This window comes from Pteronotus mesoamericanus, unplaced genomic scaffold (assembly GCF_021234165.1).
Source record: "Pteronotus mesoamericanus isolate MK-2021 breed Mesoamerican mustached bat unplaced genomic scaffold, CSHL_Meso_final contig_134, whole genome shotgun sequence".
NCBI classification, from domain to species: Eukaryota; Metazoa; Chordata; class Mammalia; order Chiroptera; family Mormoopidae; genus Pteronotus; species Pteronotus mesoamericanus.
In genome coordinates, this window is record NW_026555061.1 from 4,734,885 (window position 1) to 4,760,501 (window position 25,617).

The window sequence follows — 25,617 nt, forward strand, 5'->3', positions numbered from 1 at the left end:
AGGGAGAAAAAAGCTGGAGCGAGGGAATGAAAGCGAATAATCTGGCAGGTCACAAACAAATATCAAAAGCACACGCAGTTGGCCCCCACTTTTTGAAAGTTCGCTTTCTGGCACTTCGCTTTTACAGGAGACCCTCACCAGTACCTGTTTCCAGTAAAGAAATCCGAAGAGGATTTTCACTGTGAAAATAGCATTAGGTGTCGGTCTTGCATGTGCCTGACAGGGGCGGCGGCGCCCCGCAGGGAGGGCCCCCCAGCTCCTTCCCTGGAACCCACTCTGCGCTCAGCATCCCGCCCAGGAGCTGGAGCTGGGTCTGGGGCCTCTGGGCTTTATCTCCGTTTGCTTTGTGCGTCTGTTAGCAAGAGGCGTCCTAAGGCGATAGCTTCTTTGCTCTTTGCCATTTCGGCTTCCGACAGGTGTCCCGGGGCCCCGAAGTGTTCGGGCAGTGGGGGAAACCTGTCCTCCCATCCAGCAAAATTCTTATCACCAGTGTCCTCTCGGTCTTCTGAAGGGTTTAAATGAGAACACAGGCTTTGACACGAGAATGACAGACCATAACCAGCTCATGATGTGGCCGTCCTCTTCGCTGGCGAGGGGATGCCCCCCACGTTCTGTCAGCTCTGTCTCTCCAGGCGTTCAGAGCAGGACCCCAGGAACCCAGTGTCTTCGCCCAGTTACGTTCCTGGCGGGGCCTTCTGCCTGGGCCTGGGAGTGCTGGCCGCCCTTTCTGGGCAGGTCCCAGACAGCCAGGGCTCATCCCCCAAGGGCCCAGGGCCACGCTGGGGAGAGCCCAGGACCGTGTTTTCCCAGAGCCCGCAGGCGGGGGCCCGCTGCCACCTGCACTCCTGCCGGCCCCTCAGGAAACGGGGTCCCTCTTCTCCTTCCCGCACATCAGGGTCTCCCGCAGCCGAGCCCTCCGGTACGCCTCATCGGCCCGGCCCACGGGCATCTCGCTCTTCAGGGTGCTCTGCCTGAGTCCCTGTCCTGAGCTGGCCCTGGGTGTCCGAGCCGTGGAGAGACCGGGCTGGCCTTGGCGCCCTCTGTTTCCACGCGCTTCGCGAGCTCTGTTCCCGTGGGCACAGTCTTCCTCCTGCTCCCAGGCTGCCTGCAAGTGTGGTCTCTGACTGGGAAACACGTCTTCCCATATTTCCCCATGGCAACTTTACATTGTTTATGTTTAGATCAAAGTATTATTTGTTTTTTTTTACCAGGCTAAAGGCAAAACTTCTGCACAATCACGATTTGAATTGAAAAGCACTCATCATCTTAAGTCGGTGTTTTCGCCACCTGAAACCTATATCCGTAATAATTTTGTTTTTCTTTTAAAAGGGATCTGTGACGGCTCTCATTAGCACTGTTTGTCAAATATTTTTGGTTCCCCACCTCTTGCCCCACCCGTTACGGGGGTGGGACAGGACCGCACTTCTTGTCCCCTGGTGATTGGGTGGGGCCACCTCCCCAAATCTGCCAGGACCTGTGAGCGTAGAATGGCGGCATCAAGGCCCTCGGGACACCGCCGGTCTGCAGTGGTCCAGGCGGGGGTGGTGAAGGCAGCCTGGGTTAAAGGGAGGAGACGATGACACAAAGGGGGATCCTGTCCCCAACCCATGTGGCACAGGCTAGAGTTAATCCTTTGTTGTTTTAAGCCACCAAGATTTCGGTAGTGTTTGTCACACACCCCCTAGCATATCCTGAGTGATAAAAACTCTGTAGATTTCTCAAGTTTATTTAAAAGCCCTCTAGTCTACACCTTTTTCTTGATAGGAGCTTATTGTGTTAAGTACTAAGGTTCTCTTTTGAAGTACTTGAACTAAGACTGATTTATATACTTGGGAAAATTGCCACGTTTATGACTTTGCCTGGTTCTTAGAATTACTACATTCTTTGGATAAGATCACACCCGTAAAACTCCTAAAAACAATGAGGACTATTTGCACGGCATTCTAAATGAAGAGGCGCTAATCAGTTTACTGCAGAAACGGACCATAACGAGTAAGGCTGCCGGGAGAGGACTGCCTTCCGGCCGCCGAAGCGCGGAGCTCAGGGCGTTCGCCGGGTCCAGGTACCGAAAAAGTTCACCAGCCAGATCTCAGCCCCAGAGTGGGATCTAACGAAGGTGCAGTGGCTCTAAAAAGTGTGATTTCTTTTTACATTTACAGTGTGCTCACACACATCTCCTCCATTTTAAGGTGGGGCGAGCAGGCATTTTCTCAGAGAGCAATTCTCAGTTTTTTAAAGAAACACTTGAGGAGAAGGGACTAGACAAAGATCCCGTATGAATGACCCACAGACATGGACCGCAGAGTGGGAATTGACTGTGGGAGTGGGGGGTGGGGGTAGGATGGGTGGAGCGGGGTAAAGGGGTAAAAATTGAGACAACTATAATAGAATAAACATGATTTATAAATTTAAAAAATAAATTTTAAAAAGACATTAGTTTAAAAAAAAAAAAAGAAACACTTGATTATCTCAGGGGAACGTTCCTATCCCTTCTGCTTTTGCGTTACTGATATTCAGGCTTAGGCTAGGACTTCAGTTTTAGTTCAGAGACGAACAGTTAGAGAACATGGTCCATAATCAGGAAGTGTGCTTTAGAGGTTGATAAGTATCTGGGGTGCTTACTAACAAAAACATATTCATCTTTTAGGGCCACGAGTGTGCAGACAGCTGTCTGGTGGTAGCAGATGACGCTGAGCCCCGAGTGGCTCCTTCCCCGCATCTGCAGCCACCTGAGCTGCCGGGTCTGCTGCCGTCACCAGTAACGCTGGCAACCTGTCCATCCCGGCCACAGCACAGATGCCCGGGTTTCCTTAAAAATGGTTGACAGGACGTAGCTTGTAACTAATTTAGAAATGGGAACTTGACACCTGATAAATCTGCTCATTAGATGGTACTCAGAAAATTGGCTTAGTATTCAGACACATAAATGTGGGTCCCTACCTCATGCTCAAAATGGTGGTGGACTCTGGGGGAATTAAAAAGTGCGGTTCTGGTGACAGACGGGAACCCTAAACAGGTCCTGAAGGTGACAGTTAAAGCCAAGAGCTCACAGGAGAATATCTTTGTGGTCTTTGGGTGCAGTAGATTCCTTACACAAAATTCATAAAACAAACAGGCAAAAATATACACTGATTTGACCTATCAAATCAGCTCAAAGATTTAAGGATTTGGGGGCCAATTTAAAAAAAAGTAAGCAAAGTTAATGGGTAGTTAAAACATTGGGGAAAGATGCTTGCCACATCTAAGCCAACAAGGGGGTATCTCATCAAATAAAAAGAGAGCCTATAAATGGAAGCGGACAAAGGTAGCTAATCGAAGTCCAGAAAACCTACTACACATGAGCAAGGACGTGGGAGGCAACCCACAAGAAAGAACCCAAATAGCAAAGTCACGTGCACGAGGATGTGCTGATGCTCACTAGGAACCAGAGACGTGCGACCTGAAACACTCAGGGGGCTGGTCAAAATTAGAAGGTTGCCAAACAGCGAACACGTATGTGGGCAAGCAGGACACTCAGTGGGTGTAGACAGAACACCGTTTGGCGCTCCTTGGGGCGCTCCGCTCGCACGCCTCCCAGGACCCAGCCGTCCCACTGGTGGCGGCATCCTCCGTGGAAACCTCCCAGAGGTTCCGAGATGACAGGTATAAAACCATGTATCGACCAGTCCCCGTGACTAACAGATGGACAGATGCTATCCATGTAGAGTGTCTTTCCATTTATAATCAAACAGAATCCAAATTAAAGGGCACTGAAATGATTCCCAAACATTACTCAGGAGATTTAAGCTGTTTCTCATCTTCTAAGGAGAGAGAAAACTATTCAGTTGTATTAAATTGGTCTATATGAGAAAGTGAGTCTAGTCGGATAGGTAAGAACTCTTGGTAACTGGGGAAGACTGAAAACAGCCCAAAAGAGAAGAAAAGCACACTCACGGAGAGCACTGGAGAGGACATGGCGCACCCTTGACTGCATGTTGGGAAAGTCACGGGGGCCACTTAAAAAGTAGGGATTTTGAACACAGTGTCCACTTGCTGAATAAAAGACGAATGAAGAACGATAAACTCCTACTACATTGTGTGTACCACACAGTTTTGTTTCTGGGACAGCCTCACACTTCAGTGGTTTTTCCAAACATGTGGTAACCAAAGAAAATATTCTCTAATTCAGTTTGCAATGTGAAGAATTTTTTTTTTTTAATTTTTATGACTAATCATGGGCCTGTTGAACTTAGGAGGCAGGTTAGTCTTAGAAAACAAAGTACACCAAACAGTTTGCAGAATTGTGGCAAGGAAGGAGACAGAAGAAATAGGACCTGAAGTAGATCCCATATTTCTCTCCATTGCCACCTGCTAACTGTATAGAGAAGCCGGTGCCATACAGCATGTGAAGTGTTATAAATTGCAGAGTGATTCTTAGATTGTCTTTGGTAAAATTAGTCTAAGTTGGGTCTCCAAGGGAAGTGTTTAAGCCTGGGAGGCTACACATACTGATCAAAACAGGAAGGGTAGGTGCCCTGGCTTGTGTGGCTCAGTGGATTGAGGGCCAGCCTGTGAACCAAAGGGTAGCCGGTTCGATTCCCAGTCAGGGCACATGCCTGGATTTCAGGCCAGGTCCCTGGTTGGGGGTATGCAAGAGGCAACCATAATTGATGTTTCTCTCCCTCTCTTTCTCTCTTTTTTCCTCTTTCTCTAAAAATAAATAAATAAAATATATTTTAAAAAACACACACACACAAAGGAGGGTAGGTGCTTAAATTCTACCATACTCTGTGCCATAAAAAAAAATCACTGTGCTGGGTATTCATTCAATAAGCCTTCCTCAGTCTTCCTGAAGATCCAAACTATTTGTGGTATGTTGGCTCTGAAACGTAAGCATGAACGAAAACAAGGATTCACCTTTGAGGGATAGTAAGGCAACTGTACACCAACTTGCTCAACTCCTTCTACTTGACACGTAGAACTTATCCTTAAGGTCAGTGAAAGAACAGAGTACCATGAACTTGAATGTACTTTACTGAATCAAGGAAAATAAATGAATCTGGGAGTTGTTGTCAAGAATTCTGTTTGTCAGGACTCTCTGGGGTCCTCAGCTTTTCCTGAGAACCTAATACAATTTGAACTCAAAGCTCAGGTAACAGGTGTCCAATAGATGGTCGAGCCTACCATCTTATCATTTTTGAGTGTGAGAACTTCTGGTTAAGGTCAAAGGATTTAATGGTTGCCCACATGACAGGAATTGTGGTTTCAATTTCTGTCCACTGAAACCACAGGATAACACAAGTTTACTAAGGACTCAGTAACCCCTTTCAATTCATTAGTAATTATTATTCACAACGGCACCCACCTTCCTCGGAAAAACATGGTACATGTTTATCCAAGACATAGTAATTCATTCTACAGACAAGGCTTGGATGTAAATGGCTTGTGCACTTTTGCAATAACTCCCTGGTCCCCAAGGACCGTTGGGACAGACTGCCACGTAATTCTTCTGTTAACTCTGGGGCTGAGGTTACAGCTGCTGGGTGACAAGAGTGTGTTAGCAATAATGACGCAATCTGCTCAATAGAGGTTCCTCCCGTCACCCTCCACCCATTGTGAGGGAAGCTGACAAAGTGTGCCTTTATAGAGAAGCTTCTGTAGCAGAGAAGTCCCTGGTTCAGGCCATTTTGGCCAACATTCCCTAATGTCTCCTTCTGGGAAGGTCACAGAGGCTTCTCCACTAGTTAAGGCTGCTTTTATTCAGTCACCTAACAAGAGGGACACTCACTAATTGGGGAACAAAGACCTCCTTTCAATCAGGTCTCTTTCCTGTACATTAAATGATACTTCCTCCCCTCCAACAGTGCCAGAGTCCAAGAACAGAGAAAACAGGGCAGCTTCCTGTTACTTGTTCCAAACCATGTAATGGAGCTGTTTCTGGAGTCCATGGACCTAGTCCTGTTGGTATCTGTGCATAGAGGGAGCGTTGCCTTGGGAGCATAACCTGAATGCTCTTCATCCGGCCCTCAGTTAGACGTATCTTCATTTTTCTTTTTCCGGGGAGGGGAGGATTTACCCCATGCAAATCTAGCTCATGATGCCTTTTGTACCATCCTCCTGGACGAGACCTCAAAAAACTTAAACAAAGGGATCATAGTGTGTTTTCTCTCTCACCCTTTGGCACAGTTTCCTTCTGCTCTCTTTCTGTCCAAGAAGCACACCTGGGTACACCTGGTGAATTTAGGTGCTTCCACCTGCTCCTCTGGTATTTTTCCTGGTGGGGGGAAGCTCCAGTCACCAGTTCTGTCGTGGTGGCAGCAGCTCTGCGTCAGGAACAAGGCCCCGGAGTCCTGGCCAGGGAGCTGGACAGGCAGGGCTCTAGCCGCCCCCACAGCAGGGCCCCCCCCACAAAGAGCTAGATGGGCACACTCACTCCCGGCAGGGAGGCCCGGCAGTCTGGGCCGCAGGCACTGGTTTGCCAAAAGCACAGGAACGGGGGGGAGAGGCACAGGATCAGCATGCCTGGAAAGGCCGCGCATCATCCTCCCTCACACAGGCAGAGCGCGAAGAGGGCCGTGCTCTTGGCCAACGTTCAAGGAAGAAAAAAAATGCGAACCCACCCCACTTTTCTGTGAGAGAGGGACCCAGAATTAAAATACGGGAATCAAGTATTGTCACAATTCCCACAAAGAGAGAACAAGCACTATTCAAGGAGTAATGGAAGTCTGTATGGCTTCTTCGCTTTGTTTTATAGATTAACTAACTTTGTAGGTAACGCCACCATGACTTGGGCGAGAACAGAAAGGAGCAGATGCTTCTCTGCCAACTGGGGTCTGTGGGTTGGGAGGGAGGCCCACTGTTCTGGAGGCCAAGGGTCAGCCTTTAAGGAGGAAAAAGAGAGGAGGCCCTGACCCCCAGACTACGGAACTGAGGAGGGGCTGGGTGAAAGGACCCTGCGTGTCGCTGTGCCACGCTGGGAACGGGGCTCCTGTGCCACAATCCATGGTCCTGTCTGTGAAGGTGGCGGCAATGTCAGTGGCAGGGGGCGCCAACCAAGAGGGAGTGGGGGGGGCTTTGGCCCTGTGCCTGCCAAGAGTGGAGCTGTCGCCCAACAGGAGGGGCCAGTGGGGAGGCAACACCCTTGGGTGTTCTTGGGACGGGCACTGCTATCTGTGGTCTGGGACCCCTCTGGAGAATGTGTCCCAGCAGTGGGCGCCATCACCCAGAAGAGGCAGCATTGGGGCTTTAAGAGAGTGGATAAGCGAAGACACAAGCAACGGGACCCTACATTCGGGAGAAAGAGCAGGCAGGAGTGGGGCAGGAGTGGGGCAGCGGGCCAGGCCCCCGTCAAACGGGCTGGGGTGCATAGCCAGAGGGAGGGCTGCCCGGTAGGAACTGGGGATTGAGCAAGTCGTGCACGTTAAATACGGACGGCCTTGTGTAGGCCAATCACACATTGATAAACTGGCTTAGAAAAAGGGAGATCTCTTCATGTGGGAACTTCAAGTAAAGGATCTAAAGCTGTAGAAAGAAAGGAGAAAAGAAAAGAAAGGAAAGGAAAGGAAAGGGAAAAGAAACCAGGAATTGAGAAAGAAAGAAGAGGCTTGCTTAGAACTTGGGCTGGCAGCTTGCATCGGACACTGGAAAATTCCAGGTCCCGCCCTGCAATAAGGCCAGGTATCCCGCCCTGTTCTTGTGGGAGGGGGTGGTAGAGCTGGCAAGGGTCCGTCTTTGGTATCTTCCTCTGAGCATAGCCAGGAAGGTAGGACTGACCTAGTCCCAGGGTGACCGACTCGTCTCAGTTTGCCTGGGACTCTCAGATTTAGCTCTGAAACTCCCGTGTAACAAGAACCTCCCCTCTGCCAATTCTGGGCAGATGGGGACAGCTGGTCACCCTACCAGTCACCATCTGAGTCCTTTAGTTGTCCTGGGTTCTGTGGATCCAATTACTCATTAGCAACCTGTCCTCACCCACCAGGACCGACTGATAGGACCAAACCCTCTGTCCATGCAGCCGTCATGCCACGCGCCTTCTACAGTTCCGGTGAGTGCTCTTCAAGCTCCATCTTGTATCTAAGTAAAATAGCTAAGGTTTTGAGAAGAGTCTAACCTGCTATTTCAAGAGGGCTTCTGGAAGGTGCTCCTGAGGGGGTGCGAGAGGACCTGTCTCCCTGGGTCCCTCGTCAGGACGCTGTACTGGGGTGAGGCACGCGGGCTCTGTCCGGCCGCTCCAGCTGCAGTCTCATTCTTTAAAGGACATGTTGCTTGGATTTCTAGTTTGGTTGAAGCCACCCGAGGCTCTGGAGCACATTCCTCTCACTATCTGTATGGGTCATATAAGAGTCCACTGACCTCGAGATTTTAGGCTGAATTTCCTTTCATGGAAAGAATTTATTAACCGCCCAGCTTGGGAAAGAAACTCACTCTAGATTTAGCAGCGCACATGTACTGTCTTTATGGCTTTTTTTAAATAGCAGCATAAAAGTTTTTCCCTTTTCCTACAATATTGTCTTATTTTCCAGATGGTTAAAGATAGGGGAACTAATTAGAATAATTCATTTAAAGATAGGGGAGCTCAGGGAAGCATAGGCCACTTATAGAACGTAGACTAGTTCCAAAAATGTATTTAAGGAGAGTGCCATTAATTAGTTCTCGGCCCCGAAGGTCCATCTTAAGTTTGGTAGATGACGTGTCCTGACACTTTCACGCTTTCAAGAACGCGCTAAAGGACGGCAAACGTGGTGGTGCACACGCTACGTGGTGATCGTTTTTGGGCGCCGTTGGCAGGCTTCGCCGGCAGAATTGACACCATTTGCTGTGTGGGGCCCAAGCGCGAAGACTGGTCCCATCAGGGAAAGTGCTGCACGAGTGTCCGATGGCTTCGTCTCCTGCAGGACTTTCTGGACCAACACCTTTCCCACTCTCGACTCGCGCACTGCGCTGGATCCCCCGTCAGGCACCCTTGGGGCCTAAATGACTTCCTCTGGACCTTTCGAAATAAGTTCCACACAGACGGTTCTCCAGTCCCAAGTCCGGGATAGTAATTACACACAGCAGCCCAGAGACCGCATAACACATTGCGGGGCTAGAATACCACGCAGCCCTCACGGCTTCATGGAAGCCAGGACCGTGCTGTGGTTCCTCTTTTGGAAGAATGAAAATTATGTTTCTCAAAATCCCCCTTTGAAGGGAAATGTCAGAAACGGACATCCCCAAAGCTGGAAAGCCCCCTTCTGCAGCAATACGGGTGTTTGCATGACAGCTCGCTAAGACAGAGACCTGCTGGGCGCCAGTACGAGTTGGGAGCCTCTCTGGTAACTAAGGTAATCTCACACTTAGCCTGGCACTTTCTAACGAGCTTTTAATTTTTTCCATTTTGGAAACATATCCAAGAGTGGGGCTGTTTATGTTGACGAAGATCCCTTTGGGAGCGGAAAGCTCGGATGCGAGCGCTTGATGTCACCTGCACACGTCACCATGGGAACTGCCCACCAATGTGTATGTGCACGAGTGAGTACCAATGTAACCCCGGGCACAGATGCCCCTCTACTCGTGACTGTTCGACTCACGGTTTCTCCACTTTATGATGGTATGAATGTGATACACATAAACAGTTATGAGACAGTCAACCCTTTACTATAAAACAGGTGTTGTGTCAGATGATCTTGCCCAGCTGCAGGCCGATATTAAGTGTGCTGAGCTTACTAAGGTAGGCTCCGCTAAACTGATGTTTAGTAGGTTAGATTTTCGACTTATGATATTTTCAACTTACAATGGGTTTATGGCGATGTAACCCTATCGTAGGTTAAGCAGCATCTGTATTTACTGTATTCGTCTGTAAATTAGCTATAAATGATGAACTATACAGGAGTACCATGAAAATAAGGAAATTACAATCAAGCTTTATTGGTTTTTCAGGCCAACAGAGCAGACCAATTATCGCTAAGAAATATGGTCATATTCAGTTCTGTAGTATTAGGGGCTCTTTGTTAGCTAGAGTTGCACCTACCATTTTCCACAAGCATATTCCATACAAAGACAAACAGGGGAGGAATACAGAGGAGGAGAAGGGATCTTTAGAATAAGGGCCTTTAAAATCCTTTTAAAAAATGAAAACAAAACTGCAGCTATGGTGACTCCCACAGTTAGTACTGTACTATTGCTGTATAATCCAGGTAAGTGACAATGGCTGTTTAGTCAAGGCTTCGGTTGACCACTGATAAATAATGCTGCATAACAATCATCAAGCTTAATGGCATAAAACGATAAGCACTCCTTTGACTCGCACGTCTGTGGACTGGCTACGAGAACGCTGATCTAGGTTTGGGGAAGCGTTGCCACAGCAGCTCTGCTCCAAATGCCTCTGTCCCCCCTGGGGCCAGGAAGAGGGCTTGGGACTCTTCTCTTGCTGACAGCTGAAGGGCAGAGGTCAAACCAAACACACAAGCGCATTTCAAGACTACTGCGTCACATCTGATAACCTACCATTGGCCAAAGCAGCTGACAGAACCAAGCCCAAGGTCAAAGGGCAAGACAGGCACTCCAACCACCCACGAGGACAAAGCAAGTTACACTGCCTTGCCCAACGTCTGAGGAGCCGGGAAACATTTTCACCCAATGGAAATGAGAGGGATGTGACTATTCCAAACAATAGCCTAATTTACCACAATCTGATGTCATCCAGGTAGCCTAAAATTTGTTGACTCACTCAATCCTCCTCTGGCAATGGAACCAGGGTTAGGTGTCCAAGTGAATCCTCCTTCTGTGTCAGGTGGCTACCTAGCGTTTCACGTTCTGCCCACCCTTTGATCCTTTCCAGTCTTGCTACATAACTTCTTATGAGCCCCACCCCCTTGCCTGTTTGCATTGGTTTTTGCTTTGGGGCTTTTCTTTGCAGTGAATGAGTCACACTACTGGTATATTCAGAGAGCCTGGTGTTCTGATCACCAGCATCTCTCCTCTCTGGCTATCCCTTCAACACAGTCACGGACCAGCCAGGAACTTTGGAACTTCAGCAAATGGAAGCAGTGAGACAGAGGGCCAGAGATTATCCACCCACGAGATGAGTAGCATCCATGCGCAATATAACTGATACTATTTACAGGACAACCGGCTCTCAGAATAATCTACCTGGTTGAATGTTGGATCAAATCCACTGTACCTATATTCTTCCATTAAAATTAAAAACAAATGAAGATGAGCCTTGAAAATTCCCTGAGCAGATGAAACAAGTTTAATCATACAAACAAAGCTTTATTTAGCTTATTTTGTCAGACTAACTTGGCCTGGGTCATTTCTTGCTTATGCCCTTGGAAACCCTAAGCAAAACTTCAGCTGTCCCTAAAGGCTGATATGCTGTCACTTCTGACCAATTCTCTGTTATTTTAGAAAATTCAATATTATAACCAATCAGTGTGAAGAACGCACAGCCATTGACAAGGGCTGTAGTTATTCGAGTGGCCAAATTGAGCCACCTTGTCACAATATAAACTGCTTTATAACAATATAGCCCCGAGCCTCATTTCCTGCTCCCAGCCTGCAACTGTCTTTCTAGTGTGTGCACAAGAAACTTTTACTAATTACTACTTGTGACTGATTAGTAATTACTCATTATTAATTACTAAAGTGATTCATCAATTCTAGTTGGGTTATTTCTGAACATTTGGTATTTCCCAAATCGTCCTTCCCTTCACTAAAGCCCAGCGGACTGGCAACCCCAGTTTGCAGGGAAGTTAGGGTCCTTTCTGCAGCAGGGAGCGTCCTTGGGTCGCTCTGAGCTAGGCCCTTCGGTGCCCCTAAAACAGACCAGGACCTCTGCGCCAGCGATGGAACAGGCTCAGGTGGGGAGGTTGGTGAGGCTCTTGTGACAAGATGGGGACACAGAGCTGCCCGCTTTCTAGGACTGCCTGGCATCCAAGCAGGTTCTGATTCATTCTATCCTTCTCTACAGCCTGGGATGTGCACCCTCAGCACAAGGTAGTCATTGGAGAGGTGTTGAAGGATGAGGGAATTTATTTGGTGATAACTTCTTCCCAAAGGGAGGATTTACTGAGAAGATATTCTGTGAAAAGGGTGAGCACAGGGTCATCCACCCTGGGCCTGAGGGTCCCTAAGGTTATATCCAGAGAGCGGGGACACCCGCCAAGGCAACAAAAGGACTCTGTGAAGATTTGAAGTGACTATGTCAACATAAGGTTCAAGGTGAGCCTAACATTGACACGGCCAGTGGTCATTCGAGTCACCAAACAAAAGCAATTGATATCATGACGCAAAAACAACAACAGAATCCTGCTTTGTTTTTAGTGCTGGCGTTTGCATACAGTGTCTGTGCTACTGGCATGACTTCTGAGTTCCATAAGGTGGTATTCTGCCCATGACTGAGCTTTGTGGGACCACTAGAATGTCTGAAATAGAAAACTGTAGTTTGGCCTATAATTCAGCAATTAGCAAGGTGTTCTAAACTGAAATGGTAATTCCTTCTCTTTTTGAAGACAGTACTTTGCTTTCTGGCTTATGCTGTACAGTTGAGAAGCATTGGAGACGGATCAATTTAGTTTGAAGACATTTGTTTAAAAAGCTCAATGCACCTTTGAGAAGTAGGCGGTTCCACGTGTGAGGCTGAAACTTACAAGACAAGCGTGGAAAATCTCATCACGCTGACAAGCAAGGAAGCATTCAGACGCTACTAGGGGGTAGGGCAGAGAGACGCAGGAGCCAACGGGGATGAGCCTCGGCTGCCCAAAGGTGGACAGTGCGAGCGTCGGCAAGAACAACAATAACGACAGACTGCAGCGGAGTGAAGTCTGTACTGCACATTCAAATTCAGGAGTTCATAATGAGGCTTAAAACCCACAGCACAGAACACATTGATCATTTGTGGGAGGATGTCAGGAGTCAACTCATTCTTGTGACAAGAAAAAAAATTATGCTTCTGCCCTGCTTTCTTCTTTATGCGCTGTATGCCAGAGTCGCCGAGCAGGCGATGGGAGGAGTTGGTCTTTATGTAAATGTTCAGGTAACAAATGAAGAAATCATGTTAAAATGAGGTGCTGTCCTTTTGCACCCTCTGATGAATTAATAAATCTGGGCAATGATTATCGGTGGCAGTTTACAAACGCAAGAAGGGACAGGCAGACACTAAGTGTCTCTTCAAGGAAATGCACTGAGTCACTCATAAGTGACTTGCCAAAAATATCAAACCTGAACCTGATTAAAGCACTAGATCTAACTACCATTTTCAGGGAACATAAGAGACATGTGAAAGGATCCTCAGAGATCTAAGCAACAAAATTTAGGTTGCAGAAAGCTCTGCAGCAGTAAAAACCCCTAACAGTATTCTTCACCCCCGGAGTTGCAAGAAAAAAAAAAAAAAGAGCAGGAACTTGTAAAGACCAAAGAGGCTTATCAACCAATCACCGTATATAAAAGCCATTAGGGTCCTAATTCAAACAAACAAGTTATAAACATTCTAAGACAATCAGGGAATTGGAAACACTGACTTGATATTTCATGTGAAGACGTTATGGTCATTTAAAAAAATAGCGATATTGAGATTAGTTCTAATTTCATATTTCACCCGCCATGGCCATCCCGATGTGCGTGGATGACATTGGCTCAATGGTCCAGTCCTCGCAGTTGGATCAAATGTGTGATCATTTGGATTCAACTGGACATCCTCTGCCTTTTATTTAGCAGAAGCCTGAAGACAGTGCACACGTAGCCCCAGAGGCAAGTGAACATCTGTGTGTTTCTCTTTTATAGGTGCGCTTGGAAACAGGGCGAGAGGAAAGGCAGGCTCCCCGGGCTGAGGCTCTTCACTGGTGGCTGCAGACAGAGGTGGGGTGTAGAAAACAAGACTGGGCCTGCGCTGGGCACTGCTGGGCCTGGGTGATGTGCATAAGGAGGTTCATCAAATCCTCTTCTCTTTTTGAATATGCTTGAAAGTGTCCACCACAGAAAATTTTTTAAAAGAATAGAGTGAAACAGAAACAGACACACTAAACACCCACATTCGGCTTTGGCAACGAAATGCTGACAGAGGTAGCTAGAACACCAGGGTAAATTCCTGAGGGAGGCTGGAGTCCGACCTCAAACAGGGATTACCTGTCTGCCTAGAGTGGGCAGGTGTGGGAAGCCACTGGACTGGACGCCCGTGACCTTTGACAAGCACCACCATGCAGAGCATCGACCTCCCTCCCCGTGGGAGCGACCTATGTGGTGCTCAAGAACTAGAAGCGGGCCAGTGGCCCCACGGAAGTGGCCTTGAACTAGACGCTCAGAGGACATGCCACAGCAGCTGCTCTGGGGACCATCCTCTGGCCTCTGAGCAACTCGTGAGAACCCTGCACGTGTTCAGTTACTGTACATTTTATCTCATAAGCCACCTGCACACACTATTTTTTCCATGAAAAACTCTGGGTTGGATCTTATATATGCTTAGCTGAGTTCTGGTACGACATACGCAATGTCTTCAGGACACTCGTAAATAACAGCAAAAATATTCATTTGACTCATAAAACTGAGTATAAAGGATCACACGCTGGACCCAGCTGTAAAGACCGACAGCTAACAGGATGAGAGAGAACCTGAGAAGGCCGTGGAACATTTTTCCCCCAAAGGAATACACAGTTCAGCTGTGCTCGAAGAGCACAGGTCAACTAGTCTAAGTGGTTGAAACACACTGGGCTTTATCGTCACCATCTACTTTATGATCCATAAACCTCAAGGTCCATCATGAACCTCCTTCGAACAGGGACAGAAGAAGTCACTGCTCGCAGCTGAGTGTAAGAGTGAAGGAAGACAGCAGAAACCCAGACAGAGCTGACCGCGTCCTGGAGGGCTAGAGAGGTACCGCTGAAGCTGACAAAACCTCGGTGTTTCTCAGAACACTTCTATCAGAGCACACAGAATGCTACGAAGAAAACAATGTCAGCAACCTAACGTTCTTGACGGTGTATATCAAAGAGTCCCATCTCCCCGAAATTCCCTGATACTCTTTTAGTAAAAGCCCTTCTGTAATTCTGCATTCACTTCAGTCTTTGCAGCTATGCATGGCCATCTATTTTTATATGCTATTTCTCATTACTCAGGGCTTGCTCCAAATATACCGGTAGTGTATATCTTTAATTGCTTTTCAAATCTTCCACAGGACACATAATGAGCTTTTAATCCCCCCAATTTCTCTTAGAGCAGTGACACAGAGGCACTCAAAAGCCTTTGCCAGGGGAAGGAAAGAAAGAAAGAGGGAGGGAGGGAGGGAGGGAGGGAGGAAGGGAGGAACCAGAGAGGGGGAAGGAAGGCAAGAGAGCAAGTCTGAAGTTGGAAATACTACATTCTTGTTCAAGCTCTGGTTCAAATGCATAGCCCTTCTGAGACTAAATTTAAAGACACATCTTTAGACTAAATTGAATGTCAAGAAAAGAGGTATAGTTCATTCAATTACAATGAATGAATGATTAACTACAATGGGGCCTACAGTAAGTGAAGTATAATAATTCAAGTAACTTGGTGCCACTATTAAAATATGGACTAAATGATGAATGAACCTCAACTATAATGCTATTAAAACTTCACAAACTAAACATAATTTAGTCAGATGTTTGATAATATGCGCATAAGTGACAAATTCACCCACCGGAACAACCCTTATTACTAGTGATAAATAAAATTACCTCTGAGTAATGGGGCGAGAGATATTTTCCATTGCATTTGGCAACGCTCCTCAGAATTTTTAGTGCTTTGTCACCTTTCTTCCGAGTAATCAGCCAGCGGGGAGATTCGGGAACTGCCCTGGCAAGGGGAAAGCATTTTTGAGTTAGGAGCAGGAATTTCAAAAACCTAAACTTTTATGACTCTAGTGTCTGTATCAAAATGGATCTTGCAATTAGATAAAAAGTTTAAGAGAATCTTCGCATTTAGAATAGGCTCTCAAAAACACAGATTATCTTTGCAAGCTGATCATGGAAGGAAAAAAAATGCTCATTGATAAATGGATCACTGAACATAATAAATATAATTAAATATTACATTGTTTTTACAAAACCAGGCTATCCTAGAGTACAGTGTCCTTGATTACATATGTGCAAAGACCTTGGATTTTAGTGAGCATTCAGGAAAAAGTCAGGAACCCAAATTAGGTAAACTAATTTGACCACATACATGGAACAGACTGAGAGCAAGGCGGGGGCGGGGGGGTGGAGGGGGAGAAGGGGACCGGATGAGAGAAGGTGAAGGGATGAGCCAAAGAACACAGATGCGTGACCCACAGACGCAGACGACAGTGCGGCGCAGGCCGGGGGGGTGGGGGTCGGGGGGGCGGGGGCGGGGGCGGGAGACAGGTGGGGGCGGGCAAAGGGGGGAAATGGGGACGTCTGTGCTAGTGTCAGCAACAGAATAAAGTCAAAAATTAAATCAGAGGAATGATTAAAATACGTTCACTCCTTGAAGAGTCAAATGCATATACCTGTAGCTTTCTGATTACTTTTCTCATATTCTTAACGTTGTCTTACTCCTCCAAGAATTGCTGAGCAATATTAATTTGCTTAATAGAATATACAGAGCAGCAGATCGATGTCACTGCATTTCTTTTGTGCTGAAATACTGGCAGATAAGGTTTTTTGCCTGGTAGTTTTCATGAAGATATTACAAAATAAAACAATTAATATTCTATTTAGAATTTTGTGTTTTGGTATTTTATTATTTTAATAAGAACTATCAGTCAAATAATCAATAAATAAACTCTCCCAGTTTTTCAAATGCTCTAGAAATTCTCAAAGCCCACTGCTATTCTGGAGATCTTAGAATACCTCCTCAATTATTTTCATATTCATGTTGGTTTAGAAGCATAGATTCTACACTTCCATGGAATAAAAATAAATTCAATAATGATGAAAAACCGCATTACCAGTAATAAAGGAGGAAGAGAAAGTTGGGCAGCGTTATAGCCAGCTGGATCCCCTGCCAGTTGGGGATAAAGTAGGCGATTCCAGGGAGAATTATGATTCCAAGGGTGAAAAACATCTGAATCACGATTCCCACAATCCTCCTTTGCTTTGAACCAACGATTTCCGTCACTAAAGGAAAACAAACACAGAAGTCAGGGAACCTCAAGTTCGGCTCCAAAATAAACCAGCAGAGGGGAGGAACCGCACCTGTCGCATCCTCCGTGGCACTGGACCCCAGCGGAACTCCCCAAGCCGCTAGGCTCGCACGCCAGCAAGGTGTTCTGAGCGCCTCCCTGCCAGTCATCAGCGAGCACACGCTCCCCGACACCCCGGCCCGGCATTCTTCGGGCACGCAAAGAATGTCGGTGCTCGTTTTAAGAAGGCTTCAATGATGACTGTTTTGGAAGGTTATTGTAATTATACTGCATAATTACAAAAGCATAAATATACTGCACTTGCTAGATTTTATCACTGACCTTTAAAGAGATGCATATTATAGTCTCTTTAGGAGATTCATTATGAATATTAGACTCTGTAAATAATTTTTTGCTATCACAAGATAGTTTCCATCAAATGGTAATTCTCTCCACAGGGCTGGCCATTTCGTGTGTGTGATATTTCTTTAAAAATCGCGTGGGGAGCACTATTGCTGGCGGCCTCCCCCCTCCTCCCTCCTTGTTCATCGGTTTCTATCTGCTGCCTGTTCCGCTCTGATCCTCCTGGGATACGCTCTCTCTTTCCTGCCCTAAGGGCACAGCTTTTAAGATTCACCAGATTTGGGCCTCCTTAAAAATGCTTCATATTTCAGTTATCCCTTCTGCCCCAGCCAGCGACAGTCAACCCTTCTAACTCTCTCCTTTCCTGTCCATAAAAAGACTTCCAAACGGTCTCTAAGGTGGGTGCCATTTGGGGAGGAACTGTGTAGGATGAGAGAACAGAAGCCCCAAAATCTGGGATGATAATCAAAGTGGGGTGTTCAAATCTCCCTGGTCCCAAGTCCACCATGACTTTTCGAGCAGGTGACCCACATCGGCACCACGGGAAATAGAGCCCAAGACAGCAGCCAGGACTTTCCCAGTAACATGAGCAAAGAGCAAAGGGAAGGCTTTCTTTCTTCCATACCCAGAAGTCAAACTTTCTAGTTATGGAAGATAAAAAAGGTTCACAAATGAACTTCTCACTTTCAGTTCCTATCTCCGGTGTGGTGAAAAGTTCTCCACTTACACAGAAGGAAAAGAACACAGAAGCGTCATCTTAAATTCTATCACAGAGGTACACAGAAAATTCTTTTACAATGTTTCAAGGACCTACTGAAACTTTAATAAAAACTAATCTCTCATAAAGGAAAGCAAAAAAAAAATAATCACGGGATGACAGTATCGTAGTGCTACAAAGGGGTCACCCCGGGATTCTGTGATATTCCATATGTGGTCCACAAAGTAAGGTGGCATTTCAATATCTAAAGAGACAGAATCTTGCCCTTGCACCCCCATATTTGCAGAAATAATTACTGTGGCAGCATGAAACCTCCCTATACACTTCTCACCCACCTAACCCTGGTTCCCAAACAGACAAGGAGGTGTAGCAACATCTTACCAATCACATAGCAAGTAATCCATGTCCCCTTTCCAAACACGCCTTGTAAGAAGCGGAAGACCACAAACACAGGGAAATTTGGTGCAAATGCCACCACCACACCAGTGACGCCAACACCGAAACAGGATATTAAGTAAATGACTATTCGGCCGTACCTTTGTGAGAAAGAGAGAGGAAGGATCACCTTAAACATTGTCTCCTACACAATGAAAAAGGCTATCAGTGTAAGTGTTGCTAAAAGGGGTTGAAGGACAACTCTGGGGGTACACTTCTTAAGGTCACCAAGACTCAGGTTTTTGTTTGCTTCTGTTGTTCTGTTGTTTTGTTCGTATGTATGATGAGGCCTGTCCGGAAAGTCCAGCCATTGTTAATATACCAAGATCGGTTTGCACAAGATTGATGTAACCCGGCAGCCAAGGAGAGTGGACTGGACTGCTCATGCATGAACAATGACAACTTCACTGTACTAGTTAGTGAGGGCTGTAGACGCCATTGAATGAGCATGTGTACTGTGTGGCTGTCACATTCAAAACGACTGAGTAGAGCAACAAGTCTGTATTCAATTTTGCGTTAAGCTTGAACATTCCTCCGTGGAAACTATTCAGGTGATCCAGAAGGTCAGAGTTGAGGGTAGCTGGTGATTGGCAGCTTCATCATGACTGTGTCCAGTCAGGCATCACATTTTGTGCAGTTTTTTGGCGAAACATCAAGTCACCCAGACGACTCAGCCCCTCTATTACACAAATCTGGCACCTTGTGGCTTCTGACGTTTTCCAAATCTAAATCACCTTGATAGGGAAGAGATTTCAGACCATCGATGAGATTCAGGAAAACACGATGGGGCAGCTGGTGGCGACTGGGAGACCTGTGTGAGGCCCCAAGGGGCCTACTTTGAAAGGGACTGAGGCATCATTGTCCTATGCACAATGTTTCTTTTATCTTGTATCTTCTTTAAGAAATGGCCCTGTTTTTCATAGTACATGGCTGGATACCTTCTGGACACACCCATCCAACTGGACTCGTTTTCCACAGAAGGTCTGGGCTGCAGCTTCATCTCCTGGAATACATATATCTATGCACAGACGCAGGGGCCAGCACACATAGAGCCCCCTTTTTATTATTGCTATGTCCTTCTGTAACATAACAATATGACACTCACGCACACAGGTGACGTTTTAGGTGAAATGTTCAAATTAAAGCTATAAATTATTATACCTATATCATTGCCCTACCAGCTACACTCCAGCAGGCCTCACTTCTGCCGGACCCTGGATGTATATGTCCATATACGTGCGTACAGATGTGTGTATTTTTGCTACCTTCCCACGGGGAGGTTGTGGTTAGAGGGTCAAACGAGATGCTAATGGGAAGGTCTGTATGAAGCTCAAGCCGACGTAAGTTAGTTGTCCCTAAGTTTGGTATTTTATTTTCACCATTCACATAATACGATTAAACAGCTCAGGAAAAGGGAACAAGGCGTCAGGTGCAAAAAATCTGAGAATCTGATGTTAAATGGTTCCGTAGAGTTGTGCCAAATTATTGGCTGGTGCAAGTTTATCATCAATGACTTTTAAGAGATGTGATTTCATCACACTTTTCCCTAGAAATTGCCACCAAATCCTCATATGAATCATCTTGCTTCAGCCAGCGGAGTGGAGATGGAAGTAGGCTCGGATTTTAAGTTCAGTCCCTGCCCTTCCCACAGCGCCTTCTCAGAGATACGTGGCCGGTTAAACTGTTTGTTATTCTTTCCATCAAAGACGTAAAGAAGGGAAGGAGCTGACAGATGGCTGGCTCTGTGGGAGGCAGAATTACTCAGGGGTCTGTCCTCTCCCAAGGACAAGACGTCTCCGAGGACACACTCTGTCCTCCCGGATTCTCAGCTGGGAACGCCGTATCGCCTTCCATCCAGTGGCTTTGGTTTGAAGACATATTTATGGATTGTGCAAGAGAAACACGCAGAAGGAGCAAAACCTACTGTTTAAATTAAGCAGAGTAAAAACAAAATTAAGGAAATACAGACTAAAATTGCATAACTCAATTCCAAATTGTAGCCAGCCAGGAGAGAAAATGCTATGGTGGAGAGATTAAAAAAGAAAAATTCACAGGGCTAAGAAGTAGAAACAGTAGAAAACGACACATAAAATACAGGAGAAGAGCATCAGCCACAAAGGATTAAGGAGAAAGTCACATGCAGACGAAGGTTGTGGGGACAACAGCAAGAGAAACCTCAGAGACGGACAAAGGATCAGAGAAGGAAACTTTGGCTCTGCCCACTCTGAAGTCCTGGTCTCATCAAACTCAGATCATCAACCGGCTACCGGATTGGGACATGTTGTCGTCTTGAATTAGCTCATTGATTGCCGTGAGCAGGTCCCTAGGATGTCCCCTTAGCGCTGCCAGGCTGGGTGAGAGGGCCCAGAGCCATATTAAGCCAGATATGGCCCAGGGGCAGAGCTTCCTCTCCCTGTCCTAACGGGAGAAAATTATTAAGTTACTACAAGTATTTTCATAGTTAGAATTGGGATAAAGGAATAGCTAAGCAAGAATACAACAGCGAACATCAATAACGTCTGAAATGGGAATATCTGGAGGAATTAGCATCGTTTTCTGCATCTAGTAAGACTGTTGCTCTTTGAGTCAACAGAAAGCATTTCATCTCCACACACACACGTTGGGTTGTCCCAGTGATGCCTACCTGTCTGCTGCATAGCCCAAGGTGAACGCTCCAGCCAGGAAGCCCAGGTTCAGGATGGCTTGTGTGAGGTCCAGCATCCAAGCATTGACACACACGAGGTCAAACTGGAAGACAAAGAAGTGCGCAGGGGACATGTGGCAATGCCTGTCCTCAAGGCGCCTGATCTGATCTCATGTGCAGATCAGTGACCTTCAAATAGATTCCCTCACACACTCCTTAAATAAAATGTAAAAATCAATCACATGCATTTTTCACATGGATTTATAGAAATTTTCTCTGTCACTTTCAACAACTGCCAAGGGTATAATTTCTACCATGCGACAAATACTGACATTTTCAAACAATGTGGATCTGTCATTCCTTCAACTGTATGCAGTGCAGTCTAAGTACTGTGGCTGCTGAACACCGACCATCACCCACTGAAAACAAGTTCTTCAGTTCTCTCAAGTTTGGCATCAATTCTTTTTCCCTTTGAATTCTTATTTTCTTTCCCACGTACTTAAAACCTAGTATTTTCTGTGCCACTGTGTATTGCATTAATCATGGTGAGGCAAATAAATATAAACATTATTATTGTTTATACTTTTGTACACAATAAATTATGTGTATAAATGAACATGTAATTAAAAAGTTTTTTCTGTTTAAAAATCTAGGCTCTCAATATGGGAATGTTTTGTGATTAGGTTATAATCACAGTTACTTTTAGACCATAATTGATAAAAATGTAAGACACAATGAGTGTCGAACAGAATGTGACGTAAGAGAGACGTTTTGCTGGGGACGCAGCTCTCCGTCGCGCAAGTGTTGGGCGAGCCTGGCGCCTCCCGGGCAGCCGTGTCATCTGCACGCCAGGCTGCTCACCACCAGGACGAGTTCGGGCTCAACATCAATTTTATTCTTTTTCTTTTCATTGTTATAAGTTTATGTGCCAAGAAACTTGTCTATATTAAAAAAAATGAACGGGAATGGAGAGAGTTTTGTTACAGCAATGTTACTCAATCATTCTGCTTCGTTCTCGGTTTTATACCAGATCCACAGAGAAACCTCTCATCAAAATTATTTTTACTTTTTTATTAACCAACTTGCTATTTAAGTCCGCCTACAATATTGCTGTAAGGCAAGAAATGGAAACCACCAGACTTACAAAAAGTTGTTAAAGCCAGTCACAAGAGTCATTAACTTTCTTGATTACTTCCTTAATACCAAAACCAATATTCCAAATTGTCCCCCCATTTGGTTCCCACAGGCTTTCACCCCTCATCCAGGAGTGTATCATAGCAAGATGCGGGGGGTCCCTTTGCCAAGCAGGAGGGAGGACACCAGGAACAAGGACCGGTCCCTCATCACAGCCACATTCCCCGGCAGATCCACTCTGAGCGCATGTGAGCTGAGGCTCTGAAACCTGATTCCCTTAAAGGCATCGGAGCCTCTCACTCCTTGACCACCTTTGCCTCCCTGCCAATGGCAGGCTCAGACCAAGAGGGCCCCGCTTTAGACAGAAGTATGAAAATGAATGTTGTTGCAACAGGAATAGTCCCATAAATGCACATTCATTGGCAAACTGTCAGAGTTATTCATAGAACCCAACCCTTGCCTCAGTTCTACAGCTAATGACTTGTCACCTAACATAGTTAGAAATAAAAATGGGGTACAGTAGTTGCTAGCCCATCTGTAGAGTTGCTGAGATTAATGGAGATGAAGGAAGTAAAAAGATTTACATGTATATAGTAGTAGCAATTGTGGTCATTTAAGATAGTTTCATCATCGATGGAAGCACTAGTTTCTCAAGGCATGACAATTTTAAGTAAACTTGCAGACGATTATTTATCTGAAATAATTCCGCACTGGAATTAAACATGTAAACAATGTAACTAGAAGAAAAGTACATCAAATCTCAGGATACAAACAGGCAACTTCACCACCAGAGAAAGCATTTTGCTTCAGAAAAAGACCAACCAGTGTCAAATATAGATGCCCAAATTGTAGAATTGGCTGTATTTTGGACAACTGGGTTGCCTAGGGATACAGGCATGCTTTTCAAGGCCTAGAGAGAGCTATTGTTGCAATGCATTTGTTTAGCTGCTTTTGAATTGTGCAAATTAAAATGTCCCCCAAATATCCTTTAAACCTGCAAAATATTCTTTAACACAAAACTGGTCATCTTTTCACTCCCACAAGAGAAATTGTCAAATTGACTTTTTCATACTTCACATTAAAATTAATTAAAAATAAATGTCTAAATGGTTAAAATGCGATGATGTCACACTTTCTAAGGGGCTATGATGCCATCTAAAGTACTGTGAGGGCCACTTATCCTCTGCCCTCTGTGCTTTGTTCTGCATCCCAGGAGCTGGAGGTGTGGAAACTACATTTCCCAGAATCCTTTGCCAACTGGGGGAACTCGTGCAAGACCAGAGGCAGGGAGGTAGCAGGGATTCCTCTCTTGGCTACAGCCACAGCTCCAGTTCCCATCATGGCTGTGACAACAGTGGTTGGCGGCTGCAGAAGTCAGCCAGCGCTTGTCACCGCTCTCCACCACACGGGGCAAAGGGATAAGGAGCCATGGGCTCTGCAATGCCGTGGAGTGATCAGGGGCATCTGCAAGAGCCGTCCTTCATGATCACTCCCCTCCTAGCCCTTCCACAAGAGCAGCAATGCAAACCCTTTTTTAAACCCCTTCCTGCTCGAAATACAGAGCTTGGCTTCTGTGCCTGTGAATTGTGACGGGAACCTGCCATCTTTTACGGGTACAAAATAAACTAACAAACTATGTACCTGTAAGGAAGTGTGCACACCCACTTAAGTTTCCAGAGGGCACGAATGCGGCAGTCATAAAGCTCAAAGGCTTCGTGCTGGCTCTTGCCTCCCGGCTGGTGCTCCCTAATCAGCTCTGAGTTCACTGCTTGCTGTCGCAACGGCACTGGGTCTGCAACATGCCTTTCATGTTTCGAGGGAGGTCAGCGGACACCAACGCCAGCTGGCGTCAGAGGCTGAGGCCGTTCTCCTGAAACAAGGCACTGGCACCTTGTAGTTCCCACGAAGACCTAGAACCAGGTCTTGCCCAATCTACCTAAGTCTGAATTACAGACGCAAACATTTTTATCTTTTTTCCTGAGGCAATCTATCTAGAACGAGGGAGGCATCTCGGTTTTAAGTGTACACAAAAGTTTTTAAAATTATTTTTAAATGCTCATAAATCCATGTGTGCCCATTCTGTCCTTCATTAACCTCCAAAGCCAATCTGATAAAAGGCTCAAACAACTGTTTTCTGTAATGCTGAAAGGATTGCATTGCTCCATTTTGTGAAACACAACTCCAGCCTAATTAGATACTTCTGAAGGGTTTCCAGCCAAGGGTTTTTCTTAACTCTTCCTGGTTGTTAAAATCCAAATAGCCATTTCATGAATTTGAGTGGTAATAATAAATGCTGGGGTGAGTTACCATGAGACATATGTTAAAGTTTCGATTTCTAAATATCCTTAAAACCAGAGCAGCAGCAGATCTTCAATTCACAAAGGTCAAAGGTCACAAATAAGGCGAAAACATGCAGGTATGCAAAAGACTTCCACGCTCTGGAGGGGGCTTGCCTGCTTCTCAAGTCCCAGGGAATGGACTCTTAATACCTGGCAGCTGGCTTTCCCACAGTCGCCTGGTTTAGTCCTTTCAAATGAATTTTGACCTAAGAGGTTCGAAGCTTAGAGGACACACAGTATTTGGCTTCAGTCGAAACCAGGAGAAATCTCACTCATCATAATTTGGATTGTGGGAGGAGGAGGGAAGTCTCCGACATTAAGTCACAAGATCCGTGTGCCTCTGTTCTGATTTTCTAAGCATGAAGTTGTAAACGGAACCATTTCTGATTAGCTCTCAGTTAAAAATCAGGAGCCATTAAACTCTACATTGGTATTAAAAACATCACTTATGCTCCTGGCTTGGCCCTGAGGCGTGGAGCAGCACCCCCCCCACCCCGCAGCCACATCCCCTCCCCACCCCCGCCCCCCGCCCCGCCACCGGCTCTCTCTATCATTGGCCGAGACGATTTTCTGTTGACCTCCACAGGCAGGTTCCATTTCAAGTCCACAAGGAGACACCATAACGAAGCCTAATAATGGTTACAAACCATTGTGACCATAAAGAAAAGAATTGGGGGTGGGTCTCCTTAAGAGGAAAGGACGTCATTACTAAGTCTAGTCACGGATAAATATGTCTTTAATGCAACCTGATGGCACTACTTTATCATCAACTATGAATGCTTGTCTGATAGGCAAGAACCATCCTGATGAGCTGCAGGTATAAAAACAACTCTGCGGCTCTTCACACACACCCACTCCCACTGGCGTGGCCGGCAGGGCTGAGGCGTGGGAGGCTTGGAGAAACACCAGCAAGGCGCCTGCCTTGTTT

General features: G+C 46.1%; 1 protein-coding gene across 1 annotated transcript in view; it reads right to left on the minus strand.

The window, feature by feature from the left end:
* Positions 1-25,617, minus strand: part of SLC22A3 (solute carrier family 22 member 3) — an 81,268-nt gene that overhangs the window by 20,341 nt on the left and 35,310 nt on the right. The window contains exons 2-5 of the mRNA XM_054595525.1: positions 21,217-21,320; positions 18,519-18,673; positions 16,883-17,051; positions 15,651-15,768 (exon numbers count right to left, since the gene is read on the minus strand). Of these exons, the coding sequence (XP_054451500.1) occupies positions 15,651-15,768; positions 16,883-17,051; positions 18,519-18,673; positions 21,217-21,320 (546 nt within the window). The remainder of the gene's footprint in view (positions 1-15,650; positions 15,769-16,882; positions 17,052-18,518; positions 18,674-21,216; positions 21,321-25,617) is intronic.